General features: G+C 41.9%; 2 protein-coding genes across 2 annotated transcripts; one reads left to right on the forward strand and one right to left on the reverse strand.

Moving 5' to 3' along the window:
- The first annotated feature begins 1498 nt into the window (after positions 1-1498).
- Positions 1499-13745, forward strand: LOC118114123 (glycoprotein endo-alpha-1,2-mannosidase-like protein). Its single transcript, XM_035164370.2, has 4 exons — positions 1499-2336; positions 4771-4880; positions 11774-11850; positions 12131-13745. Exons 1-4 carry the CDS (start codon positions 1823-1825, stop codon positions 12765-12767), a joined length of 1338 nt encoding a protein of 445 aa, XP_035020261.1. The 5' UTR covers positions 1499-1822; the 3' UTR covers positions 12768-13745.
- A 484-nt stretch (positions 13746-14229) lies between these two features.
- On the reverse strand, positions 14230-18693 carry yrdc (yrdC N(6)-threonylcarbamoyltransferase domain containing). Its single transcript, XM_035164371.2, has 6 exons — positions 18418-18693; positions 17281-17476; positions 16985-17099; positions 16786-16905; positions 16491-16621; positions 14230-15502 (listed from the first exon to the last, which is right to left on the reverse strand). Exons 1-6 carry the CDS (start codon positions 18584-18586, stop codon positions 15436-15438), a joined length of 798 nt encoding a protein of 265 aa, XP_035020262.1. The 5' UTR covers positions 18587-18693; the 3' UTR covers positions 14230-15435.
- Positions 18694-18793: the final 100 nt, after the last annotated feature.

An 18793-nucleotide genomic window follows, 5' to 3' on the forward strand; every position in this document is an offset into this window, starting at 1 on the left:
TTGATTTATGAAATGATCTAACATTCGTTGAAAGAAAGAAAGAAATAAAGAACTCACAATAGTTGACATGGATGGTTCCTTAAACACATCTTTTTATTCATGTCCCAAATGTCTTTGTTTTTGTCCCTTTTATTGGACAATAAAAGACGTTTTAGCTGCTGCCACTCATTTAGTTTCAATATGGTCATAAAAATGTGCCAGATTTTCTTTGGCTGAGACAAGACTAAATCAGGTTTGCTGTAATGAGAAAGCAGATTTTCTTGGACCAATAACAAAAAATGTAGATGTAGATGAATTTAAAACTGGACGATGACAGTTTGAACCCAAGCTGCACGGGGCAGGTGGCCACCAGTCCTCTGCTTAGAAAAAAACCTGTTAGTGGAAGAGGAAAAAATCGAATGAGGTGTCAGCAGTCACATCGTTTCCTGTGGAGAAGGTCAGAGCCTCAAGTGCTGCCTCATATTATCTTGGCCGGAAGCCAAGGTGTTTGGATCTCCAGCCAATGGACTACAAAGATGGCGGCCTCTTATTCTGACTTTACTGAAAACTGCACTGTTTTCAAACGTGTTTTGTGCTGAAACGGTTTTGGTGAAATGTTGCTCTCAAACAAAACCTGTAGCTCAAACATTTTATTCAAAGTTGGAAGTAATAAATAGCCTGAAATTACAATCAGATTTTTGGATAAAAAAATAATAATCCAAAAATTATTAACGAGATATTCATAGTTACCAGTAAAGGATACTACTACTACTACTACTACTACTACACCTGCTGGTACTCAACTGCTGCTCTTGGTTCCCAGGGGACAACAGAGGGTGACTGAGCTTTTGCTGTGAGGGCTCCATGTGGTATCAGCTTCCACTGGGAATCAGACCAGTTACCTCTGTGTCCTCTTTTAAAGACCAAGTTCTATAAAATGGCTTTTACCTAGATTTCTTATGTATTTGCATATGTCATTTTTCTGTTTTTCTGTTTATGAAGAACTTTGTAAACTTGGTTTTGAAAAATGCAATATACATACAGTTTATTTATTATTACAACAACTAATAATAATCATAATAATCATAATAATAATAAACTGCATTTACACATCTGTGTAGATCTGTAGGATTTCATCATTTCCGGCAGTACCTGAAAGCAGCAAGTAAAGTTGCCGTGTGTTCTATAAATCGATCACTAGATGTCAGTATATCACTGACTTCACCGCTCAAAGTGAATCAGACGATGGACTTTAGCTTTACAAAACATTCGTATTAAATGGGAATATTAGATAATGATGTGGCTTCTGGTATAAAGACAAAATTATATCCCACAGCCCAAATTCATGTTTGTTGTTTTCTTTTGTAATTAAAAGTTACTCTTGTTTTTTGGGTCATGATCTTGCAGCCACTCTGAAATACCAAATACGTTTTGAGAAGGAGCAAGAACCAACCAACTGACGGAGGCTGTCAAATCCTTCACTCTGCATGTGGACGCCGGTCATGTGCCCAGTAGGTGGATGGATCAGATCCTGGGCGGGACAAACAACCAGCTGAAGGCGCAGGACACTCCGGAGAGTCGGTGCAGATCAGTGCTGGATCAGGACATTTCCAGCAGGAGCAGAGGACGCACAGAGCTCATGTTCCACAATGAGACTGCAGAGCAAAGTTAAAAACCCCACTGCGAACTGCGTCAGGTAGTCTGCTGCTGCAGGACTGTAACCATGTAGGCACCTTGTGTTGAACTCAGAGGGACGTGCGTGTGAGGAGAAGCTCGCAGGGTTGCGAGGTGAACTCCCGGTGCAGGACAAACTCAGAGGTTTATTTGTGCTCTTGGAACGAACATGGCTCGACTCCGGAGGAAAGCGTGCATCGCCCTGTTCCTCTTTACGCTTTTCATCTTTGGCACCATGATGGGACTGAGGACCCTGAAGCCACCCAGCGACGGTTTCTCGGATCTGGCTCCGGGCTTGGAGCTCCTGCCGATGTTCGCTGGGAAATTGGACCGGCGCTCCGTGTCCCGTGGCACCACCGCGTCCCCGGGTCAAGCCCGCCCGGCCGGCAGCATCACCAAAGCGGTTCTGTCCAACTCCGGCCCCGAGGGAACTATATTCTACGATGTTCATATTTTCTACTACAGCTGGTACGGCAACCCGCAAATGGACGGCAAGTACATCCACTGGGACCACATCCTGGTTCCGCACTGGGACCCCAAAATCGCATCCAGTTACCCGAGAGGGAGACACATGCCGCACGAAGACATCGGCTCCAGCTTCTACCCCGATCTCAACCCGTACAGCTCCAGGGACCCGGACGTGCTGGAGTCCCACATGGAGCAGATCGGAGCGTCTGCAGCAGGTACAGCTCACAGATGCACGTAGGGACAAACTGACCCTGCAGAGAGGAGAGACGAGTGTTTGGGCTTTTTCCTGTTCAGCAGCTGCACAGAAATCTGGATCCTAAATAAGTTGCCTCTTTTCAGCCTGAGAGGAAACCCTTTTCAGCACCACACATCCAGTGGACAGCTCCTGTCCCTGACCCTGAAACACAGACTGAGAATCTGAACAGAAACACTGAGAACTGACTTTATCACTATGACAGTTTCAAAGATCAGACAGTGAGTCTCACATAAAGTGTTTGTAGAGTTAAGATAACTTTAATGTCACTGCACCAGTACAACGGAATTCTGTTTGAATTAAGAAGGGTTATTAAGAAAGGTTCAGCTCCCGTACGATAAGAGATAATACTTTATAATGCCAAAGGACATTGTTGTGCCTGCTTGCTCTAAGATTACAATACAAAAGTGATCATAGAGTTCAGAGAATAAAACAGTCGAGTGTCACGTCTACAAATAAAAGTATAAAGTGTATTCGCTTATAAGTGAAAGCAAACATGTAAAGTGTATATGGAGTTAATGCAGAATCAGAACCGTATAGAAATCACAATAGAAATGGAAAAACAGTGAAATAAGTAAGTTAGGTGAAACAGTGAACTACTAAAGTAACGTGGCAGTAAGTAGGAATGATAATAGGAGTAAGTAATATGGAAGACATTTATAGTGGTGTTAAAAATTGAAAAATAATAATGATTTGGTCTATTTTGGAAGTAGAGGTACTGATATAGTTCTGTAGCTGGAAGAGTCAGATCAGGATGATACATTTCAATTGAAAAAGACATTTACAGTCAGACAATCAATGATACCAAGTTCAGGAAAATGAAGGTTTTAAAATACACTATAGATGTTATCTGTTAGATTTAATGATCGTCCTAATGAAAACAAAGATTTAATATCTCTAAGGGGAATGCAATAAGCTTAATTTAAAGTACATATAATAAATTGGATGCTGTTTGCAAGGTCAGCCAGACTTAATGTTCCTTATCTAAATTCCAGGCTTAGATCAGTTATTAGCATGTATCATGAAATGTTAATAGGTACAGTGTGTTGTTAGGTTTTTTAAAAAAGTGAAAAAACACACTTGTGGCTTCCCTCAAAGACTCAGAGTCCTGTGGTCTGGTGTCGAGTAACAGCCGCGTGTGTCCAGCCATCAGCAGCCAACACTTGATAGGCCCTGATGTTTCTGTCCGGCAGCGCAGTAGGATATTGTATACACCATCCGGAATAATGACCAGATCAGCCAGCCCTCTGAAAACCTCACCGCCCCTGACAGATGGATCATGGAAGGACTCACAATGCTTAGTTAAAGTAATCCATTTAATTAGAAACCACAGCCGGCCCCAGGTCTAATGGCACCACTTCCACTTCGGAAGCACGTAAACAAAATGAACCGCAGCGGCCATTTTTTAATTATATAATTCAGCATCGCAATCTAATTGTCTCCACAGCTCCTAAGCAAGCAGATGTGTTTAATGAGTTAACTCTGAGTGTATAGCCAATGTGCCAGATCTCCTCTGGAGCCCGGAACCCCTGTGGCCGATATGAAGTCATTTCTGAACCTGCATCAGAGCATGAACAAGCATTTTCCCTGCTGGAATTTATGAGCTGTCACAAACTCGAGCTGTGCAGAGACATCGCAACTAACACATCAATTAATCAATGAAATGCAGGATATGAGTGATGGGCGGGTCAGCATTCACACAACCAACTCTCCTCTGCACAGCCATGGTTGAGTTAATTAAGAGAACAATCACTACAAAAAAATGCTAAACAGATGTTACACAGGAAATGACTACAAAGAAACACAAAACGATGATTAAAGATACAGAATAACCACAAAGTGATGCCAAATGACCCCGAAGAGAAGCGTAAAACGGACATAAAGAGGCACAAAATCAAGATGCAAAATGTCCAGAGATGCAGAATGTTGTTTAAAGTAGTTTTTACGTGTCTCTGGCCCATTATACAGTAATGGTCAGCGGCCTTTTCTCTTATCTGTGCCAAAGGACCCATTGTCTCTTGCCACAAACCTAATCAGTGTCAGTCTCAGTCCAATAAAATTACCCTAATTGATTAGAGCTTTAAATAAAAGCAAAACTGACTTTAAATGAAAGCAAAACTGACTGTGTTCGTTCACTGCTCTCAACTGAGTCTGTAAAACCGTGTGAAAGGCTGCGTGAAAATCTCACTGCAGATTAATGGAGGCGAAAGTTTTTCCACCATGTTCTTCTCCCTGCAGGATTGTCAGCATTTCTTGGAATCTGCACCAAATCCATACATCACAGCAACAATGCATGAGCTAACATTTTAGATATAGTTTCTCAGCAGATAACAGAACTCTCTGAGGTATTCACCAGTGGTTTTGGCCTCTGAGTCGTGTTTTTTGTGCATCTCCAGGGGTTCTGGTCCTGTCCTGGTATCCTCCCGGCCTAGCTGACGACAATGGGGAGCCCGCTGAGGATTTGGTACCAGCTCTACTGGATGCTGCATATAGACACAACCTCAAGGTAAAAAGGCATCAATGCACTTTGTGTGAGTGTGTGAGACCAGAAACAATGGGCGGAAAGAGTTCAGGGCTAAGAGCAATGAATCTCCTCTGAGGCGTGATCTTCAGCTCACTTTTCAACGCATCCACAAAGCTGTCACTGGAAACTGAGCGGTGATTCTTCAATGAGCTGTCCGTTTTAATGTCAGCAGCTGATGGAAGAGTGGGTTTTCAATAGTGCTGATATAAACTTTTATTTATTGATTTAACCTTTATACAAGCAAGTAAATTCCAGTAAACAAGCCTCCTTTACGAGACATTCCCGGCCAAGACACGCAGCTAAAAGGTTGCAGACAAAACAATAACAAAATCTGACAGCAGATGAAAAACCAGATAGAACATAACTGAAACACAATAAAACTAAAATAACTAAGTGAAAGACTAAAAGTCAGCTAAGAACACATACATTTTATATTTTAGCATCACATTCACTTTTGGAGACTGTTCTAAATAGAAATTATAACTAAGTTTGTAATGGGTAAGGACAGGACAATATCATTTGCATAGCATCACATTTGTTTCACTTTAACTGTTCACCCAAAGAGAAAATAAATGTGGGCCAAGCACAGAACCTTGAGGTACTCCAATAACAGTATTAAATATGCATGGTCCCATCTGTTGGATGCTTTGGCCTCAGTACTTTCAGATAAACACGTGTTTTGGTCTATACTGGACTCAATTTCCAGGCAACCAAACAAATATATATAAATTATTTGAAATATCTAAGGCTCTCAATTCTATCTGTACGAAGCATTTAGGATCCCTACATCCCTGCAACAGCTTTTCCTTTGTTGTTCCACTGTGTCTATGGTCTCCTGAACACTAATGAATCTACAGAGAGGCTACAACACGGCTCTGACATATAGACAAATATTTAAGTTGCCTATTTGTGTAAAACATCCAGTTTGTTGACCTCAAATGTCAAAGTCTGCAGAGATACCGATTATTTTGTTTCTGAATGGTTGCCAGAATGTGAATGAGGCTGAGGTTCAATGAGTAAATGTCTGTCCATTATCTCTCCATCCATTTATCTCACTAAAAAGGATTTCAATGCTTCACACAGATGAGGATGTTAGTTTCAAAACAGCCTTTGTGCTGTGGTGAATTACACGTGAAAGCTGGAGTTTCCTTTTGCCACCGGAGAGTAAGACCGAGAGCTGCTGAAGCTCAGCTGGTTCTGCTCTCATCCACGTCTCATATAAAGCTCTCTCTGTCACTCATGGATTTGACTCTTCATGTTTGTGGTGATGTCCCCTACACTAAATATGGGGCAAAGAGCTGCTGCTGCAGCTGGATCAGTGGTTCTGTGAGGGCTGATTAAGCTCAGGAGCACATCAGCGGGGGCGGAGAGGTGGGGGAGTAGCAGTACCACATGACCACATGACCTATTGCCAATTAGGTCGGAAAATGGTGCGATGGAGAAAAGAACTATGTTGGTCCTTCTGCCTCCTGTCACTGTATCGCAGGCTTATTAAACTTTTACGGGTAATGCTTGCTCGTAATGCGATACAATTCATGTCAGATGGTCTTCAGATACAGATGGAGTAAAGGAAGACAATGGGAGAGAGATACAGGAATATATCTCTGAGTGTTCCAGGTCCTTTTGAAAGACGTCCCCTGTAAAATGTCTCGAAAAGTTGATGGGAGATTGGTCATGTGAGCATGTGCTCGTGTGCTGATCAAAATCTACACAGCTGCCATTCTTCTGTATGAATGCATTTGAAATTACATGGTGTATAACAGAGGCTGGCTTGTAAGAGGTTTCTTGTGTCAAAGCATGTTATTAATAATGCACCAACAGTTTTTGCGCAGCACACTACACATTTGAAGTAAAGAAATATAAGGCAGACAAGATGCTAAGGACCAGGAACAGGATAAACCCTTTAGCAGTCCTTGCTGAAACGTAAAAAAACATCAGGTTTTGTATGAATTTTTAAAATCAATTAAGCGGAAAGGTCGATTAAAATGCCAAACATTCTTTAGTTTCAGCCTCTTAAATATGAGGATTTACTTATATTCTTTCTCATATATAATTGTAAAGTCAATATTTGGGGGTTTTGGACTGTGATAAAGAAAACAAGTTGTTTTAAGTAGAGCCCCACCATTATATTGGTCAATAATATGGTCTTTCGCAGATATATCGGTTTATTTTGCTGTTATGAAAATGTTTACCTTATAGAATAAACAATGCAGAAAATATGTGTATTTATGGTGACATTTTACATAAATTTGTTTCATATTGGTGCGTTCTCTTTATTTATAGTTATTTATAATGAAGTTAATGGTTAAACTGTAAAATATCAAGCCTCAATTACATTTCTATTACATTAGGTTTAGATAATTACTTCTGATGACTCAATGCCAATACATACATCAGCCGATATATATTAGGATATTGGTGTTGACATTGACCCCCTTCAATCCATATTGGTTGGGTTCTCGTTTTAAGATGCTATTTGGGAATATAATGGCACTAAACTATTTTAAAGAAATTGATGAGACAGATTATAATTGTCTTGTAAAAAATAATAGAAGTAAGTTCATTGGAAATAAAATAGTAAACTGAGGCCACAGTATTAAGATTGTTATGTTTTTTTTGAGTTACACTAAAATTAGCATAATAGCTCCACTGAGGTATATGTAAACAATCGGAATATACCTACAAAGCCTTCAAAGAAACATGTTGCATTTACATCTGGCTAAATTTATCACCAAGGGTCAATTTCAGATCAAGTAATTTAAAGGATCCTCATCGTAACAGTTTCATTATCATTCCTGTGTTTGTATCCAGATGAAGATGATTTGTTCTCCAGCAGCAACGTGACACATATTGACCTCTCACTCTCTGAACCAATGGGATGAGAGGCAGTAGGTTTGTTAGGCCAGCTTGTCAGATTTGATATCACAGTTTTTTTTCACTCTGTTGTTCGGCTCCAGGCAAAGAAATAATGTATCTGTGCAAGGGCACGACAAGAAGGACCGGATTAGACACACAACGCTGAGCTGACGAGGTTTTACACATGGTGCTGTCGGGGGAGACGCTAATAGATTGAGCTTAATGCAACGATTTACTGTCATCAGTGACCCAGCTCGCGTGACATAATTATATAATAAGCATATTTGTAGATTTTCTACAAATCCACTGTACATGTTTGCAATGAGAAGAAGCTGCATGTCTCTGTGTCTTTAGAGCAGCTTTTGAATTACAGTGCATGAACAGCAGCCGCGTGCTGAGCGTAGCGTTTGTAAGCATCCTGTTTGTGATGAGCTCCTCCCACTGCACAGAAGGACAATTATCTTAGAACTGCTTCTTCTTGCTTAATTGCAGTCAAAACGCTGACAAGGTAAGGAACTTTGGCTCCGATCATTTGCAACTACTGATGCTAATTTTCTAAAGCAACAACGTGAAATCATTTCTTTGCTGGTTTCTTGTACTGAAAGGCAGGTCTGACAGGAGGGAGGCCCAGAGGAGCAGAGACAGAGGATCTCACAGGAGCAGCGGGAACAGCCACGTGTTTGTAGTAGCAACGTGGCTAATCTGAGAAATGCATCAGAAAACATCCGGCCCTCGGAGAGTCTAGTTCCTAGTTTAACAAAAAATAACGCTTGTCTGGGTTCGAACCTTAGATTGTATATAAAGATACTTGTCATGCCAGCTCTTCAACCTGAAACCAGTGTTTTCATCGCCCCCTGGTGCCTGGCTGCTCAAAGTAAAAGGGTCTGTATTTATATAGTGTACTTTTATAAGTACATATTCCCAAAAAATTCTGATAGAGGGCTTCTGTCATTTTTGGTTGTTCTTACCACACTTTATGTACAGTCTATTGTTTGAACCTGGAGTTTGCGTGTTCTCTCTGTGTTCACTTGGGTTTTCTCTGGATACGCCAGCGTCTTCCCTCTATCGAAATACAAGAATTTGCTGCTTGGCATCGAGTGACCTCAGATATTATTAGAAGTATATATACATAGGCGGTATGTTGTAAAATCTAAATGTTTGTTTGATTTTCTTTACAAATATATACAAAGACATTAGAAGCAGGGGAAATCTGGTGTTTTTTACGTTGTCTTTGCTTGAAATACAACTTGAAGGATTAATGGAAACGAGAGCGGAGCTAAAAACAAACCCATCACACTGTCGATCCCTGAGCTCACTGCTGAAAACACACAGATCCCTCTCTGTGCACCACCACAAAATAAAGCGATGTACTTTTTTTTGAATCATTATATAAGTTGAGCAGGTTTTCAACAGCACCCACACACGGCTCGTGGATGGTGCGGCGTGTACGACTGTTGGGTTGGAGAGCAGATCACATGGAGCCTCCACAGCGGTGCCGCTGCTCGACCTCAACTTGAAGAGCAGCTGAAATAGTCTTTCTACCCAGGGGAGGGTGGGGGCGGTTTGATGGGGACAGGGGGGGTTTGGAAGCTAGGTGCAGGAGGGAAGGAGCAGAGGGGAAATGTGCATCACGAGTCCCATGACTCTGTTTTTGCCTCTGAACAATCTGCCCCCCGAGGGGCTGTAGAATTTCCATCTAGTAAGTAGGCCATGTAGTTGCATGTTCACTGGGAAATATGGCCTGTGGGTGCCCAGTGATGGCATCAGCGATACTTCCTTGTTTCCAGAAGCACCGAGTTCAGTCCTTTGTGACCTTACATTGGTTTTTGCATCCACTGGCCACAGAGTGAAACTGACAATCTGGAATAAAGAAACGCTCAGTTTTGTTGAAATCGATCTAATTGTCTGGACCTTTTTTCTCAGCGTTGGCTCACATCCCCTGCTTCAGTGCTTTCTGCATGACATGGCATTAAATTCCATTGTGCTCAGCATAAATCATGCTGGGCTGGTTCCAGGCTCCTGCTGTCAATGTTTATGAGGTATTAAAATGCGATTCCTGTCTCATTTACTTCTAAATTACCGCAGAGTAATGTGCCAGTGCGTTTGGAAAATGAGCCGAGTTTTCTGGTGGCCGACCCTCTGCTTCAATGAACAGGAGAGCAGAACGCCCCACCCCCCACCACCACCACCACCACACACATCCGTCTGATTATTATGTGGCTTCATATTCTCTAATATCTCACAACTTTTCAACGTAGGTTCAAAACGGATCTCACTTCACTGTGCATAGAAAAAATTGTTTTAACGTCTTTGGAGCTAGAGTCAGTGCATTAGTGATCAGGAGGAGGAGCCGTGATAACGAGATCCCACTGATACACAAGCTCGACCAATCGGAATCCAGTCTCAGCTGTCAATCATGGCGTTTCACCCCATTTTTATAGCATCATATAACTCATTAAAAACCCCAAAAATGATCACTTGACCAAACATCAGTGCGATAAGAAGTTGACAGAAACCATCTTTGAGAAAAAGTTATTTAAGGTGTATTTGGATTACACAAAGGAGGCGGGGTTTATGACATGTACTGCTGTCAGCAATTTGACCTGACACCACAGCTTACAAAGATTAAATACATTTCACAAAAAAGTAGCTTTTTCGTTTATCAATTGCTGGATAATGTTAAAAGCTAAATATCGGACTAGTTGCAGGTTTACCTGAGGTTTACATCTGGTTTGAAACAGGAGTTATACGTCGTAGGCTCAGTCAACCCTGTGTCAGTTCTGCTGATGACAACTCACCATCCATTTACTTGCTGTCGGCCTCCATTATATTAAAAAAGCCATTTTCCTTCACATTGTTCCCCCTGGGTGTCCGCTGCTGGAGAGGGAAAGTGTTTCGCTTCGATCATACATTATTCAAAGTCACTGAATTCTCAGGGTGCGCCCTTAAAATATTCAACTTTCCTTGTACATGTCACTTTGGGTCCCTTGTTCCTCTGCTGCTTTTGTTCATCAATCGCAATAATGGTTTCTTACAGATACAGATTCTGAACATACATTAGTTTCCACTCAGGGAGAAAAACACAGTTTGACGTTATTAGGTAAATGGTGAAAGTGTGGTTCTTTGCAGCCACATCCTATAGGAAAGGTTCTTTGTAGGAGACCGACAGCAACTAAATCTCCACTAAGACGCAGCTGAACTGAATTCACTGGACACATAAAGAACCTCGGCCATGTTCCATACTTGTGTTGCGACATTGGAGCTTTCTTGAATTACTGTTTTATCTTTTAATAATTTTTTTGTTTTATTTTCTACTAATTAGTTTTGTCTATAAATGGGTCAACTCACATAGTATGGTTGCATGTGTTTTAGAAATCCTGACCAATATAGATTTTGGGAGCTGATGCAGATACTACGGATTTTTAAGGGGGTAAAACATTTCTGATGTCGTAATCAAACCCTTACAACAAATAAATTAAATATAAATTAGGATTGATAGTTTACAGCTGTATATTTATATATACACTTCATATAAACTTCTTATAAACAACTATGAATAAAAAGAAAACAAACTCAACCAATTATCTACAACATAAATTAAGAAAAATACAGATGCGTCAGTGAAAGGCTCAAATCGACCGATGCTATTGATAAACCAAAACATGTCGGGCTGTGGCCTGGTGTCATGTTTCTCTTCAGGGTCAAATTGGTGATTTGGTAACTTGTTTATCAGAATTAAAATGGTAGAACGGTTTTCTTTTTACTTCTCTGTGTGCTATGAGGAGTAAGTGATCCAATCAGCTGTTACATGAAGTGACCATAATAAACATCATATTGAGCTGTTGTCTTTCTGCCTCCTTGGATTTTCAACCTGCTACGAGGCCTCATCCCCTGTTGACTTGTTGTCAATACTTACAAAGGTCATGTGTAAGTGCTGACTGCAGCATTATTGTTTTTTAATGACACTAATATGATGAATGGAAACCAACAAGGTGTCTCTGTCTGCATCTTTTTCCCAGGTTGCATTTCACATCCAGCCGTACCGAGGCCGGAACGACCAGAGCGTGCACGACAACATCAAGTATATCATTGACAGGTAGGCGCTCGTCTGGATGCACTTCTCCATCATCATGTCAGCTCAAATAGGAGAACATTAAGATTTCATGCAAGAGAAATACGTGAAGTCAGCTTTTCTGATGATATAAGACCAGAATCATGACTTATGAATGAGTTGTTTGAAGCAAAAGCTATTTTCTAACCTTTAGTTCCGGGGCTACTCTGAAAAGGAACAAAACAAATGAATACATGTGAAAAAAGCTCAAAACAATAAAAACTTTCCTTTAAAGAACAATGTGTTATAACACATGTCTTTACAGGTACGGTGACCACGGAGCCTTCTACAAGTTCACCTCCAACACCGGGAAGAGTCTTCCTCTGTTTTACATCTACGACTCCTACCTAACGCCTCCAGAGGCCTGGTCTGAGTTCCTGACTCCCACCGGCTCCCACAGCGTTCGCGGCTCGGCCTACGACTCCATCTTCATCGCCCTGATCGTGGAGGAGCGCCACAAGCACGACATCCTCGCGGGTGGCTTCGACGGCATGTACTCTTACTTCGCCTCCAATGGCTTCTCGTTCGGCTCGTCTCACCAGAACTGGAAAGCAATCAAAGCTTTCTGTGACGGCAACAACCTCGTCTTCATCCCCAGCGTGGGGCCCGGTTACATCGACACCAGCATCCGGCCGTGGAACAATCACAACACGCGCAACAGAGTGAACGGCCGCTACTACGAGACGGCCCTGCAGGCGGCGCTCAACGTGCGGCCGGAGATCGTCACTATCACGTCTTTTAACGAGTGGCACGAGGGGACGCAGATAGAGAGGGCGATGCCCAAAAAAACAGTGACCCGCGTGTACTTGGACTACCAGCCACATGGACCCGACCACTACCTGGAGCTGACACGCCGCTGGGCGGAGCAGTTCAACAAAGAGAAGGAGCAGTGGCTCATGTGAACTCATGTGAAACAGCATTAGAGGCTCACATTGGGGGGAACAAAACGAGATGAGACAGAATGTAAAGACTGATCCGTAAGTAAAGATGGACGATGTGACAGCTCCCCAAAACTGAAGCCAAATTACCTTAATCTCCCCCTAGTGGCTGACTGCAGTACAGGTCATAAACCTGCCTCAGATGGTGTTCAACATGTTCTCACACTAATAAGAAGTATTCATTTTTCAGGTAACTTTGGTTTTAATAAGTTATTTGATGCTTTAAAAGCAGAGTGAAAATTCATGATTGACAGCTGACACTGACTCTGGATTGGTTGGGCACGATTATGGGTGGGACCCTTGTTACCGTGGCTCCACTCCAGGATCGCTACTGCGGGAGGAGGAGGTGACATGTCAGCCATCTTTATTTACAGTCTACAGTGTGACTGAAGAGATATACATGAGTTTATAAGGTTATGCTTTTAATTTTGAACTAAACCGGGTATGAGAGTTCTTGTTAATGTATTTTGTGGACAGATGCTGATCTGCAAGAACAAGACGGGTTGAAGCTCCATTAAAGAGTCAGTCTGGGGTTTGTTCTACGAGAATATAAAACTGTCTCTGATGTTTTTACAGATTTCAAAACGAGCTCAAACACTCCAACTGTAAAAACTACTGCCTGAAATACTACGTGTCACCATGCAACGTCCTCATTTGCCCTCTCTAGAGTTAAATGGATCACAATAGCAATAGTGGGACACTTATGGTTTAAAATGGAATGAGACCCTAACGTTGATCTTTCCTTTACTCGGGTTCAGAGAACTTGTTTAAATGATGAGTACATGGTGTTTTAAAAGCAGTGGGTGGGGGTTAAGTATGTAAGAAAAGAGTTTTATTAGCATTAAAACTAGAAACATGAAAAAGCTGCTACCTTGATTCTGTCCAGCTGTAACTAAATCTACCCACCAACACCTCTAAAGACTAATAAATGAACTATTAATATCTTGTTTGTTCAATCCACACATAAACTGAGATATAAAAATGACAAGTCATAGTTGTAAAAAGTGTTGGAAGATTTCTCTCCCAGGTAAAGTGACTCTGGAGTTTCTGCCTAAACAGAAAAAAACACACATACTTAGGCCTTTATTATGAATATATTCACAGAGCCTGAATCAATATGAATTTTGGTGTAATTCCCTTTATGAAAAGATGTCATGTTCATTGGATGATCGTTATTTTCTTTTAGTTGAAAACAAATCAGAAGTTGAAAGTTCAGTCTCAGTGATTTGAATAAATAAAAACTTAAAGTATTTTCTGTGTATTTGGTTGATGTCCACGTGAAGGACACTTCTGAATTGTGTCTACTAACTTTTTTATTTAAAAGAAACAACAAAAAACACCAACTATTGATTTCAGACACCATTAAGAATCAATAAGTGAAATAGAGTATGTCTCAAATAGCTTTTTATGAATGACAAAGACTGAGTATGGAGAACTGAGAATTTATTGTGGCACTTTCATCAATCAACACACGGTGATGAATTAAAAAGATCTTTGTTTTTAAACATGCACGTGGGCGGATGGATTTCCTACCGTCCATCACCGGCTCCGTGTGCTCAACAACACGACCGACATTTTACAGCAGCATTTTCAGAGCTACAACATGAAAACAGTTACTGTGACCGTAGCTGGCAACCAATCGTAAACATGGGATTCATAAGTTATTTAAAAAACAGTTCTGGACTCATTAAACTTTGATGCATAGTCAGTGCATTTTAAATAATCTTCTGTTTATCTTGTCAACAAGATTCCTCCAGGCCACATGTTGGGCGCCTGCAACATCCATAGACTGTAAATGAAGATGGAAGACATGACAGCTCCCAAAAGTGACGCCAAAGCACCTTCATCGCCCCCTGGTGGCTGGCTGCAATATAGGTCCTAAACCACACCTCCTCCATTTTAGTGGAGTATACTTGAAACAAATTTTTCTCAAAGATGGATTCTGTCCTTTTAGGTTCTTTTCACACTGATGTAAATTAAAAAAAAAAAAGTTATATGATGCTGTAAAACGGGTCAAACATTTGATTGACAGCTGAGACTGACTCACGATCGGTGAGTGTGACGTGTGAGTGTGTGTGTGTGTGTGTGTGTAAAACTTAAGGACCTCCACAATGCAGCTTCACCCCCGATCACTACTGCTCAGACTATTTTGGCTTCATTTCTCGACAGTGGGAGGAAGTGGAGACGTGTCAAACATCTTACAATCGAAGATCACACCTCTGAACGTTATCAAAATAAATATATAATATTGACTCCAACCACTGTATTCTTAGCGACGCCACGTTCCTTTGACAGTACAAAAAGATGACATTTTATATTTATGCATAGAAATTCCCAAACGTAGCTGACCTGTATTTTTCTAAATAAATGGTTGATAACTTCGACACATAATGTGATAGTCGGCACATGTTGAAGCATCAAAAGAAAAAGTAACCCCAGACCTTAAAGCCGCCACCAGAACAACTTCGGCCATCGGTTGTTTACGACTCGACTTGTTCCTGAGTCTTATCCTCTCGTTCTTCTATGTGAACACAAAAATAGAAAAAAGGATTTCTTCTTTTCCGAGGAAGCCCCGAGGTCAAAGCTAATTGTGCGTCTCAGCCCGTGTTGTGGAGTGTTGAGAGTTCAAAGGTCATTTGTCCGAGTCCGCTGACAGTCCATGTTTGCGCTCCAGCACATCAAGCGTAGAAGAAAGGGCGCTGAAAAACACAATTAGACATGTCCTGTTTAATGTAGCGAGGCTCCCTCAGATTAAGTGAGGGAGGATGTTAAGGGGAAGCTGAGTCACGATGTAGAGAACAAACACAAAACATTACACTGACTCCGTGTGACACTTCATCACTCATTTGTGTCGTAAACTGCAGCCACGTTTTAATAATCATCCCCGGAGAACTTTCAGTGGTCAGAGAATTTAAATCTTCGGTCTCTGCTCAGACTCAATGTTTTTTTTGCAAGTTTCCAGGAGATTCATGGGAGGCTCGTCCTCATTGTGATGATTTATAAAGAGTTTCTTCTCAGTCTCCATTCAGGAGAATAAGCTTCCACCTCAAGAGCGACGATAATCATGCAAAGCAACCAGAGAGAATTTAACAGCAAGTGAACCGATGCTGAAAATGTTTGTTGGCCATTTTTGCTTTGACATAAATTAAATCACACTTTCAATACACACGTTTTCTTCCCAAGGGGTTTGGAACATTTTTGTGATGGAAAAAAATTCACCCTGTAAATAAAATTGCATCATCAGCCAATAGTAACGCAGCTGCTGTGAGAGTGGAAATGGAGAACTCCCTCTACTGATGAGCCATCACATGTGCATCATCGGTCTCGTGCACGTTTAAACTCAGCGATCGCTCTGCTGTTTTTCAAAACTGAAATCTGAACCTTCACATCACATCCTCAGGTGCAATTTAGCTGCAGTGAAATGTAACGTGACCGTTTCGTTTTCACGTTAAATCCATTTACTTTGCATTAAGCGTCAACTGTTTCACATTGCAGAGGTCAAACATGTATTATAGGAAGTGTGTATTGTTTGAGAAATTGAAAATAAGTGGTTTTCCTGTGCTAAACTTTTAGTTATTGTTTAAATAATCTTGTGGGTATTGATATTATTCTGAGATTGGACTATTAAAGTCTTGTGTCACTGCAGGTTGTGAAAACGATACATGTAGCGTAGCAGCATGAACTTACCAGCCAGGCCTGATGATGTGATATTTCCCGAGCACCGACAAGTCGACCACCGTTGATCCCAGGCGGCTCTGGTCTGTGATTGGTCCACCATCCACCACCACTGCTAGTTTGGGCCAAAGCTCCTGGAACTCCTTCAGAAGAAAAACAGCAGTGAAGATAAAGACAGAATAAAACTGAAGAGAAACATTCTTCCAACCCGAAGTTTGATGCTGGGAAACATTGAAACTTGTTATGAACGTAAAAGCATCTCCCTTCTTACTTACTAATGTTTCCTTCCTGCATCGTTTCCACTTACTTGTACTTCCAGAGTGCTGCTGTGCGCGCTGATGTTGGCACTGGTGAGCGCCAGTGGTTCCCCACACATCTGGCAGAGATGCCTCATGAAGGAGTGGTCTGGGATACGCACGCCAACAAGCTGAGGGATAATTGATATTTATTAATTCATAATTTGGTGACATATTTTCCCAAGGATCCACTTATGGGAGTGAACCTACTGAGGTGAAGGGGTTGAGATCCGTGTTGAGTAGGTCAGATCTTTCAAACACCAGAGTGACGGGGCCGGGCAGCAGGTCACCTAACAGCTCCTCCTTCACGTTCACCTTACAGAACCTGGTAACACACCAAAACAGGATCAAGCTGAGCTGTGGATTCAACTCTGCTGATGCTGTAAGTCATGAGCTGAAATAACATCCACTGATATTTGGAATAGCAAAGACAGATATCAGTGTTGACTCTTCACCATCCACCAAACAACACAATGGACCCAGAGCAGCGTCTTCGTCTCACTTACTTGTAGATATCCTGAATTTCTCCCACACAGATGGCCAGCGGCTTGTGTCCGTTCCTCCCCTTGATGTCGTACATCTTTCGGACAGCTTCCGAGTTTTGAGCCAGACACGCCAGGCCATAGATGGTGTCTGTGGGCACGGCGACAACGTGACCCTCCTTCAGGGCCTTCGCCGTGCACCTCAGGATGTCAGCACCATCTGCAGTGCAAAGGTAACGAGGGTCAACGAGGCGACACCCACAGTGGAGAGAAGTATGATGACACAGAGTGGAACTAGAAACACAGCACTGCCACTGTAAACCTCCCCCAGCCAGGGCAGTGTCTGTAAACAGGATTTCATTTCCAGATTCATATGAGATCACCGTGACCTTCAGCCACCAGAATCTAATCAGTGCATCCTTGAGTCCGAGTGAATGTTTGTACCAAACGTGAAAAGAAGAATGGGATGGATGATCGGTCCCATAAACAAAATGCCTCCGTCCACTGGCTAGAATAAAGGGGCACTTACTGATGTTTTCACAATCACAGAAACAGGCTGTTTGTTTATGTATTAAACATTTAAGTGTTTGTTGGTCTGTAATGACACATATATGAGCCCCTTATCTGGCCATGACAAACGGATTGGAAAAGTATAATCAACCCTTAGGTACAGTCCCTAAATCTGGTTTACAAATCCACTTTATTCTTAAAACAGAAATACACTAATTAAAGATCAACGACGAAATCAACTGGCCTGTGGATTTGATCTCGTTTTTGCACTTTTCTCACCTGTAAATTGTTTTCATTTCTGTGTCTGAGCTCTTTTGCTGTGTGATGCTTTTAAATAGTTTCTTATTGTTTGTCTTCCATTGTTCATTTTTAACTTGTAAAGCACCTTATAATGAATCGAATACAAATCACGTTGATTGTTGTTATTATTATGATGTGACCTTTACTGTCATAATAGACTCTGACGTTATATGAGTGGATGACACCTTTAAATGAAGTGGACAGGTCCACATCACAACAGGAAAAGCAGGAATCTGATGTAACACACTTTAATGGTGACTCCAGCTGATGGGATCTGTCACAGACCTGATGTACACAGACAGTCACGTGTTCTCCAGGTTCTCCCCGGTTCTCCAGCTGGGACACACTCACCTGCCTGATCCTGGTGAACCGTGGGCCCGCTGGGGGTCGGCGGCAGGAGCCGCAGCACTTTGGTCCTCAGCTCTTTACACATGTCCGCTCCGAGGCGACGAGCTGCGGCTGAACGAGGAGCAGCTCCGGGTCCGATCAGATCAACAGCGACGCTACACACACACTTCATGAAACACACACTTCATAACATACACACTTCATAACACACACACACCTACAGGGAGGATGAGTCGCTTCACACACCGGCAGCGTGTTGACCGAGCAAATGACGGATACTTCCGGGTTACGCCCCCCAAACAATGACGACACGTTTCTTAAAGGGCCAGCAGCACACCAGGGAAAAGAGTGAAAAATCAATTAATTAATTATGAAAAAT

Source organism: Hippoglossus stenolepis, chromosome 8 (genome assembly GCF_022539355.2).
Source record: "Hippoglossus stenolepis isolate QCI-W04-F060 chromosome 8, HSTE1.2, whole genome shotgun sequence".
Classification (NCBI taxonomy): domain Eukaryota; kingdom Metazoa; phylum Chordata; class Actinopteri; order Pleuronectiformes; family Pleuronectidae; genus Hippoglossus; species Hippoglossus stenolepis.